The sequence below is a fragment of the Perissodus microlepis genome, chromosome 23 (assembly GCF_051167445.1).
Source record: "Perissodus microlepis isolate ML-2025 ecotype Zambia chromosome 23, ASM5116744v1, whole genome shotgun sequence".
Taxonomy (NCBI): Eukaryota; Metazoa; Chordata; class Actinopteri; order Cichliformes; family Cichlidae; genus Perissodus; species Perissodus microlepis.
Genome location: NC_140482.1, coordinates 3,671,502 through 3,695,710, shown reverse-complemented (window position 1 = coordinate 3,695,710; position 24,209 = coordinate 3,671,502). Strand labels below are relative to the sequence as shown.

The following is a 24,209-nucleotide window of genomic DNA, read 5'->3' as shown; positions in this document are numbered from 1 at the left end:
CATGCTGTGGAAGAGAGACAGAGGTTAATAACAAGTATGATTCAATGCAGAGAGGTCTGTTAACACATAGTGAGTGAGAAAGGTGACTGGAAAGGAAAAACTCAATGCATCATGGGAATCCCCCGGCAGCCTACACCTATTGCAGCATAACTAAGGGAGGATCCAGGGTCACCTGGTCCAGCCCTAACTATATGCTTTAGCAAAAAGGAAAGTTTGAAGCCTAATCTTGAAAGTAGAGATAGTTTCTGTCTCCTGAATCCAAACTGGAAGCTGGTTCCACAGAAGAGGGGCCTGAAAACTGAAGGCTCTGCCTCCCATTCTACTTTTAAATACTCTAGGAACAACAAGTAGGCCTGCAGTGTGAGAGCGAAGTGCTCTAATAGGGTGATATGGTACTACAAGGTCATTAAGATAAGATATTATGAAAATGTTTCCTCCTTAATTTAAATATTTTTTTTAATGTTAGATTTAATTCAAAGTCAGCTGTTTAAATAAGAACAGAACATTTTACATCAGGGGATATGACGTGAAAATATCTTAAAAGTTTATTTTCTGACCCAGAAAGAGTAATATTTCAAACTCCGCCACTCTGCGTTCCTCCGCAACTGCCTTGTTTGAGTTTTGGACAAAATGCATTCTGGGATATTTGCCTGGGTTTGGCTACAGTAGCTTGCGAGCTGATTGGAGACCAAAACAGCCAATCAGGTTTTTTGGCATCCAAGTCTGTGATTGGTTGGTTTTGTTGGTTTTCTGTACGGTGTGCAGAAAGAGTTGAACGCGCGGGGGCAGAGATGTTGAGAGTGCGAGCGACACACTGCGAGCAGGTCTGCAGAGATCTGAGCGAGTGGGGCTGCTATTATGTGTGTATATGGATAATAGCAAACACTGAAATAAATTTTGTTCGCTCAGGTTTAGCTTTTCTTCACTCAAAAAAATTTTCTCCTCAAAATGCAACACTTGCACTTGCAAATTCTTTTTACGTGCACTCAGAATAGTGGCACAAAAATAACGCCATACTCCAATAGGGTGATATGGTACTACAAGGTCATTAAGATAAGATGGGGCCTGATTATTTAAGACCTTGTATGTGAGGAGCAGGATTTTGAATTCTGGATTTAACAGGAAGCCAAAACAGGAGAAATCTGCTCTCTCTTTCTAGTCCCTGTCAGGACTCTTGCTGCAGCATTTTGGATTAGCTGAAGGCTTTTCAGCGAGTTTTTAGGACATCCTGATAATAATGAATTACAGTCGTCCAGCCTGGAAGTAATAAATGCATGAACTAGTTTTTCAGCATCACTCTGAGACAGGATATTTCTAACTTTAGAGATGTTGCACAAATGGAAGAAAGCAGTCTTACATATTTGTTTAATATGTGCGTTGAAGGACATGTCCTGGTCAAACATGACTCCAAGGTTCCTCACAGCGTTACTGGAGGCCAAGGTAATGCCATCCAGAGTAAGAATCTGCTTAGATACCATATTTCTAAGATTTTCAGGGCCGAGTACAATAACCTCAGTTTTATCTGAATTAAGAAGCAGAAAGTTAGCGGCCATCCAGGTCTTTATGTCTTTAAGACATTCCTGCAGTTTAACTCATTGGTGTGTGTTATCTGGCTTCATGGACAGATAGAGCTGGGTGTCATCTGCATAGCAGTGTAAATGTATGCTATGTCTTCTAATGATGCTGCCTAAGGGAAGCATGTAATCCATAATTAACCTCAGGCTGGCTGAAACTCTTCAAATAAACCATTCCTCTGCAGATGATCTGTTAGCTGTTTGACAACTACTCTTTCAAGGATGTTTGATATAAAGGAAGGTTGGAGATTGGCCTATAATTAGCTAAGACTGCTGGGTCTAGAGATGCTTTTTAAATAAAGGTTTAACTACAGCCAGCTTGAAGGCCTGTGGTACATAGCCGATTATTAGAGATAGGTTGATCATATTTAAGACTGAAGCAATACAGTTTTTTCTGAATGCTTAAACCCTAACTGTGATTCTTACAGCACAATTTCTAAAACTATTAATGCTTATAGCAAAACCACTCACTGAGTTTGCAAAGCTAAAAGCACAAACACTGCTTTGCACTCAGTTTGCCATTTTGTAACACACACTTTGCAAACCTGTAGGTACAATCCACTGCACAGCACTCTTTTTGTGGAACTGTAAACACAACTCACTGCTTTACACTCAAGTTCCAAATGATCAACACACTCCTAGCAAAACTATACACATTTATGGCTGTTATTTACAGTATTTTGCCAACTGTCTGGCACACTGTCTCATGTGAAAACTGTTTTAGATAATTAGTTCACTTTGCAATCAGCCTACGCACTATAAATAAGCTACAGGTAAGCTGTCCGTGTGGAGTACAATGGAGGGAGCAGGAAGAGTGAGAAGAGTGAGAATTAGAGGAGGCTGAGGAAGAGGACGTGGAGGTGAAGAAGTAGGACGAAGAGGACGACAAGGACAAGGAGGTCAAGTTAGAGGAAGAGGACAAGGACGAGGATGAGGAGGGGGAAGAGGAAGGGTAAGAAGAGTAAGAAATAGAATTGCTGATGACATCAGAGCTACAATAGTGGACCATGTAATCAACCGTGGAATGACCCTGAGGGAAGCTGGCCAACGGGTTCAGCCTAACTCGAGCCGCTACACTGCAGCAAGCATCATAAGGACATTTCAAAATGAGAGTCGTTAGTACAGTCACTTTGCACTGAGACTTGTAGCACTGCCGTATGCTGATGAGGAACACAACAATACCACAGATGTAACAATACTGAAATTGTTCCTTTACAGAATTGCTAGCTGACCAGATGCTGGGGCAGAGGAAGCATGTTCACTGCAGACCAAGAAACCCATATAGTCAATACGGTGATTGCAAATAATTCCAACAGATTTTAGGTACATAATACTTTGTTAGGTTTATTATTTCCATTTCACACGTAAAGCACATGTATAGATTCATTCCAACCCGCTCTCATTCCCAACAGCCCGCTGTCATTCCCAATGCATAAAATGCAGACGACTTTGCACTCCCAACGCCTAAAATAGCGACGATTTGTCACAATCGTCAGTATATAATGCGTTGGGATTAGAACCTGTTGCCAGCATCTCAATCAGATTCAGGGCAGCACTTTCACTAGGCCCCTCTAAAGTGTTCAGTGTGTTTTTCTTAAGCCATTGCAAGATCAACTGTGCTTTGAATCACTGTCCTGCTGCCGAACCCAAGTGTCCTTCAGCTTGAGGTCGCAAACAGATGGCTGAACATTCTCCTTCAGGATGTTTTGCTAGAAGGGAGAATTCATGGTTCCATTTACCACAGCAGGTTTTCCAGGTCCTGGCAGGCAGCAAAAGAGCCCCAGACCAACACACTACCACCACCATATTTTACTGTTGGTATGATGTTCATTTTCTGAAATGCTGTGTTACTTTTACACTGGATGTCGATATGGGACACGCACCTTCCAAAAAGTTAAACTTTTGTCTCGTCAGCTCAGAGTATATTCCCAAAGGACTTGGGGATCATCAAGATATTTTCAGGCATAACTGAGATGAGTCTTTGTGTTCCTTTTGCTCAGCAGTGGTTTTTGAACTCTGCCATGAAGGATCTCTTTCTCATGGTGGAGTCACGAACACTGACCTCAACCAAGCGAGGCATTCGGGTCTTTGGATGTTTCTCTTGGGTCTTTCTAACATCTTCATCGCTGTACTAGATTTTGAGGATCTTTTGGCCTACTCTACTTTGTCAGACAGATCATATTTAAGTGAATTCTTGATTGAGAACAGGTGGTGGCAGTAATCAGGTCTCGGCGTGGCTAGAGAAATTGAACTCGGCTTTCCAAAGATACGATACACCACCATTAATTTATGTTATAACAGGGGGGTGCAATGATTTTTTCACACAGGATCCTGTCAGAAAGTCAGTAGAAGCAATACAGAATCCAGAATGTGTGAATAAAAGGCAGACAGGGTCGAGTGAGTGTAGGCAGGGTTGTCTGGGTGGAGAGAAGTGTTAGGGATGATGTGTGACACAGGGATAGCAGCAAGAGTGAAAGGGAAGGTGTACAAGATCATAGTGAGACTGACTATGATGTATGGTTTGGAAAAAGTGGCACTGACAAAAAGACAGGATGGTAAGCCGGAGGTGGCAGAGTTGACAGTGATAACATTTTCATTTAAAAAAATGAGTATATTAGAGGGATAGTTCATGTAGAGGAGTTTGGAGACAAAGTTAGAGAAGCAAGGTTGAAATGGTTTGTGCAGAGGAGAGATGGTGGATATATTAGACAAAGGATTATGATTATGGATCTGCTTGGAAGGGGGAACACAGGAAGACCTCAGAGGAAGTTCAGGGATGTAGTGAAGGACATATAAAGGGTTGGTGTGACAGTGGAGGATACTAAAAATAAAGTGACACGGAGGCAGATGATCCACTGTAGGAGCAATCGAAGGAAGAAGAAGAAGATGAAGGATATATTCATGGCCATTGTATTTTTTTACCTTTCTGTGAACCAGAACAGAATCAATAATAAAGGAAAGATTGTATTTGTCCTTGTTCTTCAGGGCTCTGAATCGTGGCTGCCGATGTGTTGAAGTAGACTGCTGGGATGGTGCCAATGGAGAGCCCATTGTATATCATGGACACACTTTCACCTCCAAGATACTTTTCAAGGATGTGGTTAGTGCAGTTGGAAACTATGCCTTCAAGGTAGGATCACCTGAGTGGGTTATTTTACACTTTTATAAGGGAATAGCAGTGTTTTGGTTGATGGCTGTCCTACAGCTTAAGCAGAATGCTTTGCCTAAAACCTCTGCTCCCTGAGGATATCACACCCCCATGTGTCCTGGCCGAAGAAACATCTACTCACACCTTTAAAGCAGATGACCTGTAATGGCACATGTGAGGCCCTGCCTGCACATATACATCCCCGTCATCACAGTCATAAACCAACCTTTGTTTGTTTCCAGACCACTCACATGGCTTTACTCCTTACTAATATTCATTACCTCCCTGTCCTTTGGATATTAGAGAGACATCCCTCCGTGCTGAAAGAGAGAGCTGCACAGTAAGCTACGTGGAGAATGTAACCCATGGTGACTCTGAACTCATTAAGAGGCTGCAGTGGGCTGTCTGTGGGAGCCAGTGATTGACACTCCACAATCACTGGCGCACAGGACATACGCACACCCCACTTTACAGTTATTTATTTGTAAAACATGTTTGGAATCATGTATGATTTTCGTTCCACTTCTCACGTGTGCACCACTTTGTGTTGGTCTTTCACGTGGAATTCCAATAACATTGATTCTTGTTTGTGGCTGTAATGTGACAAAATGTGGGAAAGTTCAAGGGGGCCGAATACTTTTGCAAGCCACTGTATGTTATACTGTATGACAGATTAATGGGACAGCAGTGCAGTGGCTTCAGAACTTGCCTTAGAAGCCTCTGGTTTAAAATATTTCTTCAGCAGTAAAGTAACCCAGTGACAGTTGTCAGTATTTCCACTACTGCGCAGCAAACAATAATTGTTAATAGTTCATTTGGCAAATCTCATTTTTCAAATTGTAAACAAATACAGTTTAAAAGAGGGTTTCTGTTGCTGCCACAGTATAATTCAGTTTAATGTAACCTGAAATGTCTATCAAAGTGGCCAATCGTATTAGACCCCGTCTTCCTTTGGGCTCTGCCTCCAGACAGTCAAAAGTAAGTTTATTCATCAAGCAGAAGGTGCAGAGAGCTATCTGTGAGAGCCTAAGAGTATAGCAGCGTGTGCAAAGCAGACACTGTCCCATGCATGATGGCTTCTTTGTATGCAAGGCTGCTGAATTCTATACGCATGGGTTGTTGAATTTACATGAAAGGAATCTAATTCCAAATTTCATATTTGTTGGAAACTCAATATTGCCCATCCATCTGCTGGTCTTACAGCCAGTCAGGCACAACCCGAGATGATGTGCAGACATTTAAGTTTTCTGTTATCATACAGTGGTGTGAAAAAGTGTCTTTCCAATTCCTGATTTCCAATTTTTTTACATGCTTGTCATATTTAAATGTTTTAGCCTTCACCAGTGTATGAATGTGAGAGTGAATGAATAGTGGTATTGTAAAGCGCTTTGAGGGGTCCTGAAAAGCGCTATATAAATGCAATCCATTATTATTATTATTTTATTATTAGATAATTAAGTAAATTTAAATTTTAGATAAAGATAACAGAGGTACACGCAAACTGTAGTTTCTAAACGAGGGTATTTATTATTAAGAGGAAAGAAAACAAATCTGCGTGGCCCTGTGTGAAAATGACTGACCCTCCCTCGTTTTAACATAAACTGACATCTTTGGAGAGCTGAGTTCAGTTTCTCTACGCAGACCTGATTACTGCCAACACCTGTTCTTATTCAAGAAATCATTATACAGGACCTGCCTGACAAAGTGGAGTAGACCAATAGAACCTTTAAAAGCCAGACATCATGCTGTGATCCAAGGAAATTCAGGAATTAATATGAAACACATTTATGGAGATCTCTCAGTCTGGAAAACCATTATATGGCTTTATTATGGCCTTATAAGGACATTTTTAAAGCTGTGGGAGTACAGTGAACCACAGTGAGAGCCATTATCCACAAATGGTGAAAACATAGGACCTTTCCAGGAGTGGCAGACCAAAATTACCCCAACAGCACAGCGAGGACTCATCCAAGAGGTCACAAAGACCCCAGAACAACATCCAAACAAGGCCTCAGCTGCCTCAGTTAAGGTCAGTGTTCATGACTCCACCATAAGAAAGAGACTGAGCAAAAATGGCGTGCATGGCAGAGTGTCATGGTCCTGGGTTTTGACCCAGTGTTTTGCATTTGAAGACTTTTGAATCTTGGTTATTCATTATTGTCGTATTCCTAGGGTATAGGCTTATATTTCCTAGTTCAGTTTTCTTATGTGTTTGAGATTTTCTGATTGTGTTTATCCCTTGTGGTTCTGGTCTAGTTCCCTGAGTGTTTTCCTTTCCCTTTGTTTCCTGTGTATGTCAGTCTTGTTCTCATTTCCCACAGTCTTTGTCTCTGTGTTCTGTCTTTAGCGCACTCCTTAGTCTCCCTGGCCTGTTGTGTCTCTCGCTCCCTCTCTCTTTGTTTCTTAGCCATGTCTCTGTTTCGTCTCCCTTACCTGTTCCCATGTTACTCTCCTTATATTTCATCCTTTGTCTCCTCTGTCTGTTATGACCTGTGTTACCACCTGTTGCCCATCCTCTCGTTATCCAGTGTATTTAAGTCCTTAGTTTGTATTTGCTCCTCATCACATCACCAGTCTTCAGGTAGTCCTCCGGTCATGTTACCCCTGTGCTGTGTGCTCCATGTTTTGCTTTCTAGTGTCTAGCTACTATGCCAAGAGTTTAGTGTTTTGTATTTTTAGTTTGTAGTTATCGGCAATAAAGCTGCTTAAGTTCAGGTTTTGTCTCCAGAGTCCTGCATTTGGGTCTTCATCCTGGCTGCCACACAGCCAGACCTTGACACAGAGTTCCAAGACAAAAACCTCTGCTGAGCAAAAGGAACTTAAAGGCTAGTCTCAGGTTTCCCAGAAAACATCTTGATGATGCCCAAGACTTTTGGGAAAATATTCTGAGGAATAACGAGAAGAAAAGTTGAACTTATTGGAAGGCATGTGTCCCATTACATCTGGCATAAAAGTAACACAGCTGTAAACACATTGTCAGAAAAGGAACATCATACCAACAGTAAAATATGGTGGTGGTAGTGTGTTGGTCTGGGGCTGTTTCCCTGCCTCAGGACCTGGAAAACCTGCTGTGGTAAATGGAACCATGAATTCTGCTGTGTAGCAAAACATCCTGAAGGAGAATGTCCATCCATCTGTTTGTGACCTGAAGCTAATGTGCACTTGGGTTTGGCTCTGGATTCAAAATGGACAAGCAAATCTACCTGAATGGCTTAAGAAAAACAAATGAAGATATTGGAGTAGCCTAGTCAAAGTCCTGACCTGAATCCAACTGACATGTTCTGGCTTGACCTTAAAAAGACAGTTCATGCTTGAAAACTCTCCAATGTGAATGAAATACAACAATTCTGCAAAGATGAGTGGGCAAAAATTCCTCCACAGTGCTGTAAAACACTTGCAGTTATCACAAATGCTTGATTGCAGTTGTTGCTGCTAAGATGCTAAGCTGGCCAACCAGTTAGTAGGTTTAGGGTCCAGTCACTTTTACACAGGGCCTGTCTTTATAATAATGACTTCATTTTGAAACTACATTTTGTGTTAACTTGTGTTATAATATTTTAATTGGTTTGATCTGAAATATTTAAGTTTGCCAAACATACAAATATAGGAAATCAGGAAGGGTGCAAACACTTTTTCACACCACTGTAGGGGCGATCGTGGCTCAAGAGTTGGGTGTTCGTCTTGTAATTGGAAGGTTGCCGGTTCGAGCCCCGGCTTGGACAGTCTCGGTCGTTGTGTCCTTGGGCAAGACACTTCACCCGTTGCCTACTGGTGGTGGTCAGAGGGCCCGGTGGCGCCAGTGTCCGGCAGCCTCGCCTCTGTCAGTGCGCCCCAGGGCAGCTGTGGCTACAATGTAGCTGCCATCACCAGTGTGTGAATGTGTGGATGACTGGATGTGTAAAGCGCTTTGGGGTCCTTAGGGACTCGTAAAGCGCTATACAAATACAGGCCATTTACCATTTTTACCATTTCACTGTAACTGTTTCCAGTCTTCAATTACAAACGGTACTCACTCCCTCGATCTCTCTTCCTCCTCCTCTCCCCCATTCAGGTATCACAATATCCAGTCATCCTGTCCATTGAGAACCATTGCAGTGTTGAACAACAGAGAGTTATGGCACATCATCTAAACCACATTCTCGGTGACAGGTTGTTGAAAACTATACTGGATGGCAAGGCCCCCATCAGACTGCCCTCTCCTGAGGTGAGGGCTGTAATCTATTGTCCAACTCTAATGCCATATCATTTGATAGAAATGCAAATTATCAACTACTAGAATGCTAAATTCAAAGAAACCCCGAACACCTATGGTATATGTTAAAGATGACTTTTTGACCCCTATGTTAGGATCTTAAGGGGAAGATTCTTGTGAAGGCGAAGAAAGATGGTGGTTTAGAGCAGAGTTTAAGTGGGATGGTGGAAGATTCTCTGAATGGGGAGGTCAGCGATGAAGATGAGGCAGCTGAAATTGATGAAGATCACCCACACCATGAGAGTATCCATTGCAGACTCAAGGTGGGTCTAGATGTTTGACACAGTCTCACAACTCTCAGACAACCCACTGTGCATGTGCTGATGATCCAGTCTGATATACAGGGTGGGACATTTATATGGATACACCGTAATAACATGGGAATGGTTGGTGATATTAAAGTCCTGTTTGTGGCACATTAGTATATGTGAGGGGGCAAACTCCTCAAGATGGGTGGTGACCATGGTGGCCATGTAGAAGTCGGCCATCTTGGATACAACTTTTGTTTTTTCAATAGGAAGAGGGCCATGTGACACATCAAACTTATTGGTAATGTCACAAGAAAAACAATGGTGTGCTTGGTTTCAACGTAACTTTATTCTTTCATGAGTTATTTACAAGTTTCTGACCACTTATAAAATGTGTTCAATGTGCTGCCCACTGTGTTGGATTGTCAATGCAACCCTCTTCTCCCACTCTTCACACACTGATGGCAACACCGCAGGAGAAATGCCAGCACAGGCATCCAGTATCCGTAGTTTCAGGTGCTGCACATCTCGTATCTTCACACCATAGACAATTGCCTTCAGATGACCCCAAAGATAAAAGTCTAAGGGGGTCAGATCGGGGGACCTTGGGGGCCATTCAACTGGCTCACGACGACCAATCCACTTTCCAGGAAACTGTTCATCTAGGAATGCTCGGACCTGGCACCCATAATGTGGTGGTGCACCATCCTGCTGGAAAAACTCAGGGAACGTGCCAGCTTCAGTGCAGAAAGAGGGAAACACATCATCATGTAGCAATTTCAAATATCCAGTGGCCTTGAGGTTTCCATTGATGAAGAATGGACCCACTATCGTTGTACCCCATATACCACACCAAACCATCACTTTTGTTGTTCCAGCAGTCTTGGAGGGATCCATCCAATGTGGGTTAGTGTCAGACCAATAGCGGTGGTTTTGTTTGTTAACTTCACCATTCACATAAAAGTTTGCCTCATCACTGAACAAAATCTTCTGCGTGAACTGAGGGTCCTGTTCCAATTTTTGATTTGCCCATTCTGCAAATTCTGTGCTGATCTGGGTCATCCTCGTTGAGATGCTGCAGTAGCTGGAGTTTGTAAGGGTGCCATTTGTGAGTAGCTAATATCCGCCGAAGGGATGTTCGACTAATGCCACTCTCCAGTGACATGCGGCGAGTGCTATGCTGTGGGCTCTTGCTGAATGAAGCTAGGACAGCCACTGATGTTTCTTCATTACTGACAGTTTTCTTGCGTCCACATTTTGGCAAATCCAACACTGAACCAGTTTCACGAAACTTAGCAAGCAGTTTGCTGACTGTATCATGGGAGATGGGTGGTCTCGTAGGGTGTCTTGCATTGAAATCTGCTGCAATGACCCGGTTACTGCGTTCACCAGATATCAACACGATTTCGATCCGCTCCTCACGTGTTAACCTCTTCGACATGTCAATGGCTGTGAACAAAGAGAAACTTGTAAATAACTCATAAACGAATAAAGTTACGTTGAAACCAAGCACACCATTGTTTTTCTTGTGACATTACCAATAAGTTTGATGTGTCACATGGCCCTCTTGTATCCAAGATGGCCGACTTCTAAATGGCCACCATGGTCACCACCCATCTTGAGGAGTTTGCCCCCTCACATATACTAATGTGCCACAAACAGGATTTTAATATCACCAACCATCCCATGTTATTACGGCGTATCCATATAAATGTCCCACCCTGTCAGGATAAACTCTAGTAGTCAATTTTATGCTGATGATAAAACCTCAAGGCAAATCAGGAAATGGACCACGGTCTATGAATAAAAACCATTACTAGATTAAGCTAACTCCAAAACAGAAGCACTCCCTTTGATTAAATAAAATCTTGTAATGACTGAATTTACTATATTTTAGCTAGGACTTGGAGCTAAAATTGTTTAGTCTACGTTATTTAACAGCTTTTCTGTAGCATCTAGTTCAAGACTATATTAGATACTCCTCATGGAAAAATAAATCTACCAGCATAAATCAACATCAACTTCAAACCAATCATTGAAGAATGTAACCATTTAATGAATATTAAAGGTCTATAATTATTACTTCCTTGATAATCTTTGCCCTCCTTGGAGATCCTCCCAGGGATCACTGAAAGTCATCCTCTAGAAAGGTGGGGTTTCACCTTTTTTCAAAATGAAGTTAAGTGTTCCAACCATTCATTACACGAGAGATGGGAGGAGAGGTCACGGGATTTACTCAAGATCATTTGTTTTGATCTCTACGATAAATCGCTTGCATTGAAAACTGTTTCCTGAGGAAGTCAAATGCCGGTTGAACCATGAGTCTTATCAGAAGTAGTCCCTGGGAGAAGTTACAGTGAGCAGAGAGATAGCCTTGCTAAAATCTGTAAACTTTTATTCACATATCTATATATGATTCCAACCAATTATGGAATAATAGACTCCATAATTAACCTTATTGTGTGAAGAAGGTTCCCTGTTTACATGGACAAACTGGAGTTCCACAGCATTATGTGCTAACACCAATTTTGTTTACATTGTATTTGCTTCCCACCTGCGGTTTCCCAAGGCATAGGTGTAACCCTATTAATACATATACTATATATAATAATTTACCCTCTCCCAGTTGCATCCGTCACCCGCCATTGTACCACTCAAACAGATGACTTTGATGGGAATGGGAGGCAGTGGCTTCAGCTTTCCGGACACTCTTCTCTGGAGCCTGCTCCCAGTCTGGATTTGGATGACAGATACCCTGTCTACTATTAAGATTAGGCTTCAAACTTTCCTTTTTGCTAAAGCATATAGTTAGGGCTGGACCAGGTGACCCTGAATCCTCCCTTAGTTATGCTGCAATAGGTGTAGGCTGCTGGGGGATTCCCATGATGCACTGGGTGTTTCTTCTTCAGTCACTATGTGTTAATAGACCTCTCTGCACTGTATCATATTAATCTCTGTCTCTCTTCCACATCATGTCTTTATCCTGTCTTCTTAACCCAATCGGTCAAAGCAGATGACAGTTCTTCCTGAGCCTGGTTCTGCCAGAGGTTTCTTCCTGTTTTTCATTTCCTAAGTGTCAAACACCTCACACAAGTTTGTCACAAGGCTGAAACAGCCATGAGCACTCAATGGAACTCAAAGGCAGACCCACCCTGGGAAACAGAACAGGATTCACAAGGAGGGGGCTCACTAGGAGAGAGGGAAATAGAGTTGGTGTCACTGGTCCAGGGGAAAACCTTCCAGTTACACTGATTGGAGGTGGTGGACTTTGCTTACTTGAGCAGAGTAGAGTGATTTTCAGGGAGGGGAAGCAACTGCTAGACTCTCTCAGCTCCAACAATCGCTCTCTCCGATTCCAGCGGGAGACAGGGTCCAGGAGGGCAGACAGGTGAGTAATGAAACAGTGACCGAGCTTAGACCAGTGCGGCGGAGAGAAGAAGAGCAGTGTTGAGTGTACAGGTGAACCAAGCAGGTAAGTGATATAACCTGGACCCAAACTGAGACAGACTGGAAACAGGGAGAGAATATCATTAGCCACGAGAAGTCAAAAGATCTAAGAAATGACATAGAGAAGCCAAGTTACCACTAAAGAGTAGCAGAAAATCTGGCACAGAATGGCAGCTCAAGCTGCTCCTTAAATCCCTGCGATTGAGTCCAGAAGATGAACTGCAGATCTGTCTGGGCCTGGACGAAAATGGCCCCGCAGGGAGGTGAAAAACAGAGACTGGACTTGGTGGCTGGAGGAAACACTGGAAAAATCCCAAAATATGACAGTATTATATTTGCATATTATTTAAATAGTTAAATAGATCAAATAGCATTTGCAAATCTTCTTTGTCTCTAGATGTATTAGGGAGTGACAACCCCTCACCCACCGTGGGCAGCGAGAACTGTCTCAAGGTTAATGGTTACAGTTCTGGGTCAGGCCACCATGTTTCCTCCCATTAACAAACACTACTGTGGGAGACAAGGCAGCAGCATTACTACGGAAGGAAATAAACACCACCATGATTGGAAGGTCGGGGGTTCGAATCCACTGAATGGCTACCCTGAGGTACCCCTGAGCAAGGTAGCATCCCTACACACTGCTCCCCAGGCGCCCAATGGCTGCCCACTGATTCACTGAGTGAATGGGTTAAATGCAGAGAGGATTTCCCCATGGGGATCAATAAAGTTTGGTGACTTTTGAATGCAACTGGCCAGGGAAATTTTCAAAATGTGATATGTGATGGCACAGCACAATGCAAGCTCCATATCAGCTGTTTAGAGCTGCTAGACACTTTTCTAGCTCTAGAGATGTTTCTGTTCAGTTCTAATTTAAGAAAAGACAGTCCAACGGTGGTTACATAGAGCAACGGGGGGACACTCCCTTTCAATCTGAATGCGCTTTTTCTGTCTTGTCTTTTTAGAGGTCAAATGTGATCATAAGATCTCTGCAACCAAAGTGCAAGGGCTTCGTCCACCAAGGGCCTTCATGCTTATGAATAGCAAGTGTTTGCCAGGATTAGCATGTTGTCCTTTTCTAGGGTTGATGTTTTGAAAAGTAATTTTTACAACAAGTGTCATTCACCCAATGACACGCATATTCATGCAAGCTTTTTCCTATACCCGAGTGCCTTCTCTAACATTTAGATACACATTCAAACTCCAGTAGATGCATCAGGAGCAACTCCAGCTTCAGTTGAAGGATACGCCTTCGACTGAGACTCCAAAAGCCAGGAAACAAATGACCATCCTATCCGGTCTTTAAGTCTGTCGTCATTAGCCGTCCCTGGGCCCAAACTCCGCTGCAGGTCACATGATCACTGGGGCATCACAGGGAGTTAAAAACTGTCTAAATCCTTGCATCTGTAATAAAATGATCAGCGTTGCTACTTTACCAGGTGTAACAATTAAGTTTAACATCCAGGCATCCATGAAAACAGAATTTATTAAATTTAACGGAGTTAGAAGTTAGCAGGAAGTTAGCTCGCTAGCTTCTATCTAAATATAATATACCATGTCCTGACCGAGAGATTTCTGAAACAAATTAAGATGTACAGCTCTGCTATCTTCTATCTGCTATTCCAACATAAATGAAGACAGAAAACTAAACAGCAGTGACATTTGTAGGGTTACTGAAGTTGGGCTAGCTGGTAGATAATAATAATAATAATAATAATAATAATAGTGGATTGCATTTATATAGCGCTTTTCGAGACCCTCAAGGTGCTTTACAATTCCACTATTCATTCACTCTCACATTCACACACTGGTGGAGGCAGCTACAGTTGTAGCTACAGCTGCCCTGGGGCAGACTGACAGAAGCGAGGCTGCCATATCGCACCATCGGCCCCTCGGGCCATCACCAGTAGGTGGTAGGTGAAGTGTCTTGCCCAGGGACACAACGACCAAGACAGACAGAGCTGGGGATCGAACCATAAACCTTCCGGTTACAAGATGAGCTTGTTGGGAAGCATATAATGATGTGCTACGTGATCGCTAGCAACACAGCTGTGTTAGCATAACATAAACACAGTGAAGCTGGAGGATGAACGCTAACTTTTTTCCACTCGATAAAAGTTAACGTGAGGGTTCCTGATGGTTAGAGACAAATGTAATCGCATGGCAGGATGCTGTAAAAGGACCAAACTTCAGTCAGGAGAACAGCTGAGATAATCCATCCACAATACGAGGTTAGTCATTCATATACTGCTGCAGGGCTGGGCTGTAGTTACATCACAAGGTTTTATAAACTGAGCTTAAAAATGATTAGCGGTAATAAAAACCGAGAGAGGCCGACAGTGATCACTGACTGTTTTTGGATGTCATGGATAATTCCTCCCAGCTACTCCATGACGTGCTGGCTGGGCACAGGAGCACGTTCACTGAGAGACTGAGATTACCAAAAAGCAACACTGACCATCTTCCATTGGTTTTACTAAGTATGAACACCCAGCCCCCAACCCGAGGATCCCCACAACATAACCTAATAGACCTACACCTTAGTTCACAGATTCACTTTGTTTAGGGTTTATTTCTGGGACTTCACACAACCCAGGAATCAAATCATGAATACATGATGGGCTTGGATTTACAACATTATGAATGAAATGTGCTCTATTTGGTAGCAGCCGGCCCCCCTCCCCTTTCGACAGGTTGTGTGTGAGACTTTAAATCAAACTGTAAATTATACATTTTAAATTGTTATTGATCCCTTTACCCCGAGTCCTAAAGTGTATATTTATTTTCTTACTCTTCTTCTATTTATTGTTTGTTTACTTGCACTGCTGTAACTGGAGCCTCGTCGTCTCGTCTCTCTATATGCTGGACTGTATGTAGCGGAGATGACAATAAAGTTTACTTTGACTTCAGCAGCGAGCAGGCGCACCGAGGGCTCTCGTGCTCACTTTTCGTGTACAGAATTTTGAAAAAACATCGGTGCAAATTATCAGTCTGTATCATGATGTCTGGTGTTTTCGTGTTTGTTGTTTTGTTTTTATTTTGTTTTATTTTGCGAGTTGGTTCTTAGACGCTGCTCCAGCCAGCCAGAGAATCCCCCGCCGCCCCGCCCTCTCCTCCCTGTGCCGCAAGCAGCAGGCGCACCTTGCAAACAGAGGGCGCCCTTACTCCCAGCAAATGGGCGATAGAAAACCGATCGGTGCCTGTGACATCCCCATAATTTGCTGACATGATGTCGAGGCAGCATGAGTACCAGCAACTTTTTTTTTTGCCGATGCCTGTGATGCCGCCCCCACCACGATGCCGCCCTAGGCAACCGCCCGTGTCGCCCATATCAAAAGCCGCTACTGGGTATTGGTATGGTGAGTAGCCTTCAGTGATAGTAATAACAGCAGTAGTACATTCATGTAGTTGTAAACAGCATGATAATATATTAAGTAATCCAAAGTATTCATAATACGTTACTCTCATTGAGCAACGTAACGGAATATGTTGCAAAATAGATTTTGGGGCATGTAATCTGTAATCTGTAGTGGAATACATTTTAAAAGTAACCTTCCCAACACTGTTTGTGTCTGGTGTATGCGCTTCATACCTATATTGACCACACTCAGATTATATATTTATTTGATTGCTCTTGCTAATCCAGCCATCTCTGTAAAGCTCTGTCTAATCAGAGGATATCCCACCGGATTGTGGAGGCTTGCAGCAGCAAAGGTCTGGCAACATCACGGTGGTCTGGGTGAGTGCTGGGGTTTTTCCACTGAGTCACAGTTCCACCCCTGGGCGGAGTCGCTGCTTTCCTGCATGTCTCCACACCTGCTGGCAATTGAGCTGCCAGTACTTAAGACCAGCGCTCACCACTCCTCTTCGCCAAGTCTTCAGCTAACCACAGTATCCTGTTGTCTGCCACCTCCATCTCCTGGCAATACACGCTTTCATCCTGGAGCTGGTTTGTGCTTGGCAGCTCTTTGCGTCACAGCACCTCTCGGATTCACTCCCTGCCCTCCTGTCACAGTACTCAATCGGACCACCATCTCCTGGAGACCAAAAACTGCTCACTCGGACCACTCACCCCTTCCTTGGCATTCCTCCGCCTGCCAAAGTAAGAATGTTTCTTTATGGTTCATACTCACCAGGATTCACAGACTCAGTCACTAAAACTTGTCTCCTCATTCTAGTGTTCAGAGCCTCCAGGTCATGTTTCCTGCCCCGTGCCCCTGTACATATCCCCTCGTCACAATTCTCTGGTGCTTTCGTAAGTCTAGTATTCCTCATAGTTTAGCGTCACTCCTGTTTACCACCGTAATTGAAGTCCGATGTTATTCCTCATAGTTCACAGTATTTGTCAGGCCCTAGGAAATAAAGTTCTGTTTATTACACTTGTCCGTGCCTCTGTGTGATCTGCATTTGAGTCTGGTTGTCGGGTTCCGCCGCCACTGAGGCTGGTTGGTCAGGGCGAGTACTGCAGGGAGTATTCCTGCAGTCATTAAATGACGCTATGTAGGATCAGCTTGCTACCCGTGATGAGCCTGCTTCCTTTGAGGAGCTGGCCTCTCTCACTCTCCGCATTGACAACCGGTTGCGGGAAAGAGAGAGGGAGAGAAGCCGCGAATCACAGTACTCGCTTCCCCGCACCCCGCCGCGTTCGCTGGCGCCCATGCTTATGGTCCCTCAGCCTCTGGATGCCGGAGCGTCCACCTCCGTCGTGGACATTAAGCCCGAACCCATTCAGGGTTACCACTCTCGGTTATCTCCAGAGGAAAGAGAGAGGAGATTGAGCTCTCGTGCCTGTTTTTATTGTGGCTCGCAGGAGCTTTTAGTCTCATCCTGCCTCAGGAAGAGATGGAGCGACCCGCCTGTAGTTTCGGGGGTACGGGTGGGCGGTTCACACTTCACCAGGAAACCCAGACTGATGCTGACAGTCACTTTAGGAAGTAATCAAGCTCCCCATTCCCTGCAGGCATTAGCGGACTCCGGTTCTGAGCAGAATTTAGTCGACACAGGTCTTGCCACACAGTAAGGAATTCCACTGGCTCGACTAGAGCAGGCCATTCCAGCGCGTGCATTAAATAATCCGTTTTTCGCCCAGATCTCTCACATCACCAAACCCGTCACTTTAGTCACCTCAGGTAATCACAGAGAGAGCGTCACCTTTTATGTTCTCCCTTCAGCAGACTCGCCCCTCACTCTAGGCTTTCCTTGGTTAAAACTCCACAATCCCCACCTGGACTGGGAGGCACAGAAGGTGATAAGTTGGAGTCTGTTTTGCCATTCAAACTGTCTGACCTCCGCACGTGTGCCCAGGCCCAATGAGGCCACTCCCTTGAGTGAGAGGGCACCCGACCTCACAGCCGTCCCCACCATTTACCATGACTTACGTGAAGTGTTTAATAAAAGCAAAGCTCAGTCACTGCCCCCTTACAGGCCATATGATTGTGCAATAGATTTGCTCCCCGGCGCACCCTTGTCAACTAGCCGACTTTATAATATATCCAAGCCTGAACGCTTCGCTATGGAGAGATACATCCAGGACTCCCTTGCTACTGGTATCATCAGACCCTCATCATCTCCAGTTGCGGCAGGCTTCTTTTTTGTGGGAAAGAAGGATGGGTCACTCCGGCCATGCATAGATTTCCACGGCCTAAATGACATCACAGTAAAGAACAAATATCCACTGCCACTCATTACCTCTGCTTTTGACATACCACAGGAAGCAACAGTTTTCACTAAATTGGACCGTCGAAACGCATATCATCTAGTTCGCATTAGAGAGGGGTTGAGTGGAAAACGGCATTTAACACACATCTTGGACATTTCGAATATCTAGTTATGCCTTTTGGTCTTGCAAATGCACCTGCAGTGTTTCAGGCTCTGGTAAACGACGTCCTCGGGGACTTCATAGACAGATTTGTGTTTGTTTACCTTGATGATATCCTCATCTTTTCCAAGAATCTTGAGGAGCACCATGCCCATGTTCGTGCCGTACTTCAGCGGCTTCTGGAAAACAAACTATTTGTCAAAGCTGAGAAATGTGAATTCATTCACAAACAGTCACATTCCTGGGATATGTGTTGGCAGGAGGGCAGGGGAAGACAGACCCCGCTAAGGTCAAAGCAGTAACAGAATGGCCAGAACCCACTACACGCAAACAGCTGCAGAGCTTCTTGGGGTTCGCAAACTTTTACAGACGCTTTGTTCGGAATTACAGTCAGGTTGCTTTTCCTCCTGTAGTCCACGATGAGCTCCTTGGTCTTCTCGGTTTTGAGCAGCAGGTCGTTGGTGTCGCACCACTCAGCCGGACGATCCACCTCCTCCCTGTAGTCGTGGGTGAAGAGGGAGTAGAGGAAAGGGCTCATCACACAGCCTTGTGGTACACTGGTGTTCATTGTGATTGTAGATGAGCAGCGGTTATCCAGCCGGACATGTTGGGGGTGGTTGGTCAGGAAGTCCAGTAACCATTTGCACATGAGGGAACTGATGCCCAGCTCTGTCAGTTTCCTGATGAGTTGTGAGGGGTGGATTGTGTTAAACGCTGAACTGAAGTCTATAAACAGCATTCTGGCGCAGGTGTTGTTGTTGTCCAGGTCTGAGAGGACAGAGTGCAGCAAGAGGGAGACTGCATCCTCTGTGCTCCTAACTGTATGTGAATTGGTGGGTTGCTGCTAACAGACTGACTTAAATTTATAGTGGCTACCTAGCGATAGAACCAATAACTCACTGGAAAACAAGGGGACTAAAATTAAAGGTAGTCTAAGGGGGTCTGCTGTTTGAGTCACTAGACCGACAAGCTGGAGGTCTACACTCCAGCGTTTTCTCACCAGACCAGGTGTACCAAGATGTGCAGTCAGCTGGCAAAGAAGATGTTGCACTATTTTATGAGTGCCAATTTAAATGGTAAAAAATTCTTTTTCAAAAAATGACACACTGTACTTCTATAACTGTAGTACAATGTCTTAAATTGAAACATTTATGGTAATATTGTACATGGTACAATCAGTTAAAATTAAATTCAAGCATAAAAAGGGCACCTAACTCAAGTGATGAATGAGTATTTTGTTTGCACACTGCAGACAAATTAAAATTGTAATTTTAGGCACCCTGTTGTTGTAAAAACATGTGCTTTGTGCCATTTTTTCTTGAATCTATCATGAATGTAAAAAAAAAACAACACAATTTTTGTATGTAATTACTCCCAGAGAACTTTTAGCCCCAAACCTGGCATGTCTCAGCGGCGTGTTATTAAAAACAAACAGGAAAGTAGACAAGTGAAGGACAAAAGAAGTTTTACAAGTGTTAGATAGGTGCCTGTCCAATCAGTGCCAACAGGTGATAGATTTGAAATTTTAGGTTCTAATTGGCATCAGTATATGTAGTATATACATTTTTCTAATTCACTAGCTGGGCCCATTTTGACAGCGTTGTAATAGGTAAAGGTAAATGCTTGGACATGAATCGAGCAAAGGGCACTTAAACTCACGTTTTTGTGAAGTATCTGAGAAGCATGAAGCCCCACAAAGAGAGTCCTGTCCATATGGTCAGTAGCGGTAAAGCCAGCCTTGCGGTGATAGTGTGTGCTCTTACTAATACTGTACTGTGGTGGTAGTGAGGGATTCTCTGAAGGCTGGTGGAGCAGTGAAAACAAGCGGTGGTACCTTGCAGGTTGGTTGGCAGCACACCTCATTTTGCTTGGTGTTGTGGTCAAGTATCACTTACACAGTTCAGGGTTTCACCGTGCCTGCTGCATCTGTGACAGGATTCTTTGCATCACAAGGAGTTACCCTATCATGTGTTCAGGGCTGAAATAAAAGTGCGCTGATGTTAATACGGAGCCAGTTCATTGGTCAACCTCAATGCTGCAATGTGACTTCACTGTGTAATGATCCAACTGAATAGCCTCTGCCAGCTGACTTTTGACAAAAGCCAGTGCACACCCTGGATAGATTACCACTCTGTTACAGGGCTTAAACAGACATAGAGAAGCATTCACAGTCCTAGGCCCAATTAGGCTGGCTCTAAGTAATATCTGAAAAAACAAACTATTTTTCCCCATCTTTTATCATGATTACCTGTATTTTCAGGGCATGGGCCATATTATGGAGTGACGTGATGTAGAAAAAGGTTTCTTGGAGCCATATCCTAAAGGCCAGTTGCATGGGGCATGAAACTGTGGTAACTTGTCCAGTCTCTACCAAACTTAACAGTCATGATGAGAGAGCAGCCCCAATCAGATTAATATGCCCACTGTCAGCAGTAGTTAGAGTGCCGCCTAGTGGGAACAGGAAATACGGAGCAGGTTGTAAACATCATTCAATCTATATGAAATTTTAACTGCTGGTGTCACACATGATCATGATAACCATCACCATTTGGTCAGATGGTATTTTCCATCACCACCCAGTTGGCATAGGACGTGTTATTCCTTTTTGGGGGCATTAACATACTCAAAAATTACTGACATTTTGTGGACATGTCAAGTCTAGAGGTAATTTACATATTTTAATGGTTTCAGACATGGGTGGGGCAACATGGCTCAGTAACACCCCCTATAAATACGAAAAAATTGAGCCCACAGGGTGGGTGTGATGTACATGTCAATCGGAGGAAGCCTTAGCAGAACTGCAAGGCTGTTTTGAGCTTACAGACTGGGAGACACTCTATAAACCTTATGGTGAGGAAATCAATGGGCCTACTGACAGTATCACTGACTACATAAACTTCTGTACCAAGTCCACTGTTACCCAGATGACAAGCCGTGTAACAATGGACAATAGAGAGCAGGTGAGAATGGTTCAGATGTTTTTGAAGGGCAAGATCAGAGAGGCTAAGGACAAGTACTGGAGAAAGCTGGAGTGGAAACTCAGAACAGCATGAGCAAATGAGTTGGATGCATTTTTCAACAGATTCAATACTGCAGTCAGCCAGCAATCCACAGCCACTCCAGTGTCTCTCCCTCTCTCTCCATATTGTACCATAGCTTCCTGTGAGAGTCCTGACACCCCTCCCCCACCTGTCACTTTTACTCATGGCCAGGTTCAGAGACTAATGAGAAGACTCCAATCAGGCAAGTCTGCTGGACCAGACGGGGTGAGTCCTCCAGGCCTGTGCACCCCAGCTTTGTGGAGTCTTTCACAAAGTGTTCATGATGAGTCTGCACAGTGTCCCAGTGCTGTGGAAGATGTCATGCCGGATTCCTGTACCAAATACGCCACATCCCAGTGGCCCTGGAAAGACTCATCCTGGACCAGCTCCGACCCATAGTCAGACCACATCAGGATCCAATTTAGTCTCCTCGAGCTAAGGAGGCTCAATCTACACCCAGCTGAACCAGCTGGTGACCACTGTGAGTGTCATGTTGTTGTCCAGTGTATTGAACACCACCAGCCCGACCCTCTTGGGTGATAAGCTGACAGCGATGCAGGTGGATGCCTTTTCCGTGGCCTGCATTGCTGACTACAATATGTGTCTTCAACATTGTGTGCCTGACAAGGTGATCAGCAACAAGGACTGTCCTCTCCCCCTCCCTCTTCACCCTCTACACCACAGACTTCAGCTACTGCACAGAGACCTCCATCTTCAGAAGTTTTCTGATGACTCTGCAGTGATTGGATTCATCAGTGAGGGTGAATGAGACAGAGTACCGGGCTGTGGTGGAGTTGGCATTGCACCCTACATTTACTGATGAAAGTACTGATGAAACTTGCATCCATCTATTCTCTTCTGTATCCTTGTTAGGGTTGTGGGGGTGCTGGAGCTGTCTTAGGGCGAGAGGCAGGGTACACCCTGGACAGGTCGCCAGTCAGTCGCAGGCCTAACACAAAGAGACAAACAAACACTCACATTCACACCTATGGGCAATTTAGTGTTTCCAATTAACATAACCCCACTAACTGCATGTCTTTGGACTGTGGGAGGAAGCTGGAGTACCCGGAGGGAACCCATGCAAACATGAGGAGAACATGCAAACTCCACACAGAAGGGCCTTGGCCTGAGGGTGGAATCAAGCTCAGGACGTTCTTGCTGAGAGGCAAAAATTACAGCACCGTGCTGCTTTGAGTGTAAAATCAATGATCATAGGCAGGTAGTGCTAGAGGTTGTTCCTGATGTTAGGCTTCAACCTAAACATCACTATGCAAAACATTATCCAACTCTGCTTTGGGGCCCTGCTGCACATTTAGACCACAATAATTGAAGCCAAACATCTTTTTTTTTCAAAAGAGTGGTGCATGACACTCAAACATTTCAAAACATACTTTGAAAACATTGGCAGTTAGCCACCAGCAAATCATGGCAAACTCCCAGCAGAAAGATTCCTGTCACAATCATCATCATCATCATTCTGGATGTCTGAACTCTCACAGTCAATGTTGTTGTTAAGTGGAATGAAACTATAAATCTCTTGTGAGCTACTCTGAGCTACAATGAGGCTCTCTTCTTTGCAGGATGAGTGAAATGGCTGGCTCTGCAAAAATGTGTGGTCACATGACCAATTTCTTCTATGGTTCCCTAGAAACAGGGGTGGCACAACTTCCCCGCTGGCACAAATCACCCCACTTTGCCCTAAAGCAAAGGTAAGAACTAAACTTACCTTTTTTTAACCTCTGGCAGTTCACCACTTACCTTTGTACCATTTCAAGTTATTCATTGGACAGGAAACGACCTGAATTGCAATAAATAACTGGAAAGATTGGGGTGTTCTAAAACTTTTGATCGGTAGTGTGCAGATTTAAGAAAGTAAATTTTTGCTGTTTGTCATTTTTTTTAGCGTTTTCGTTGCATCTCAGTTAGAGTACCAAATATCCAGATTTGGTCATCCTTAAAAGTCTGTAAGTCAATCAGAGTGATCCGATTCCAGTTCTCACAACCAGGACAAATATTGGCTGGATCACATGATCCATGGAAGGAAAATAAAAGAATGTTGAAAACCGGATCCTTTTTATCTCATTTACACCTATTCAGGCTCAGACCATAACACTATCATCACGTTTGACTGTTGGTATGATGTTCTTTTTATGAAATGCTGTGTTAGTTTCATACCAGATGGAATGGGATGGAAACCTTCCAAAAAATTCAGCTTTCGTCTCATCAGTCCACATAATATCTTCCCAGAAGTCTTGGAGATCGTTAAGTTGTTTTATTGGCCAACGAGCCTTTGTGTTATTGTCACCTGTGGTTTTCGTCTTGGAACTCCTGAATGCCATTCTTGCCCAGTCTTTCTTATTCATGAACACTTACCTTTAACTGTGTTAACAGTGGGCAGTTCTTTGGATATTGTTCTGGGTTCTGTGACCTCCAGGATGAGTCGCTGATGCACTCTTGGAATAATTGTTGTAGGCCTGCGAGGGTTCACCTCTGTTCCAGTTTACTCTCTTTGTGGATAATGGCTTTTACCATGGTTCACTGGAGGCTCGGAGTCTTAGCAGTGGGTTTGTAAGCTTTTCCAGACTGATAGATCTCAATTACTTTGTTTTATCGTTTTCTGTTCTATAGTTTATAGCTTCTTTAAATGATGACTTGATATGTTGTTTTTGAGATCGTTTAGCCTG

At 43.8% G+C, this 24,209-nt stretch overlaps 1 protein-coding gene across 2 annotated transcripts in view; it reads left to right on the top strand.

The window, feature by feature from the left end:
- Window positions 1–24,209, top strand: part of plcd4a (phospholipase C, delta 4a) — a 43,822-nt gene that overhangs the window by 10,097 nt on the left and 9,516 nt on the right. For both annotated transcript variants that reach the window (XM_084922244.1, XM_084922243.1), the window contains exons 7-9: window positions 4,560–4,704; window positions 8,774–8,926; window positions 9,070–9,237. In XM_084922244.1, coding sequence (XP_084778370.1) covers window positions 4,560–4,704; window positions 8,774–8,926; window positions 9,070–9,237 — 466 coding nt within the window. The remainder of the gene's footprint in view (window positions 1–4,559; window positions 4,705–8,773; window positions 8,927–9,069; window positions 9,238–24,209) is intronic.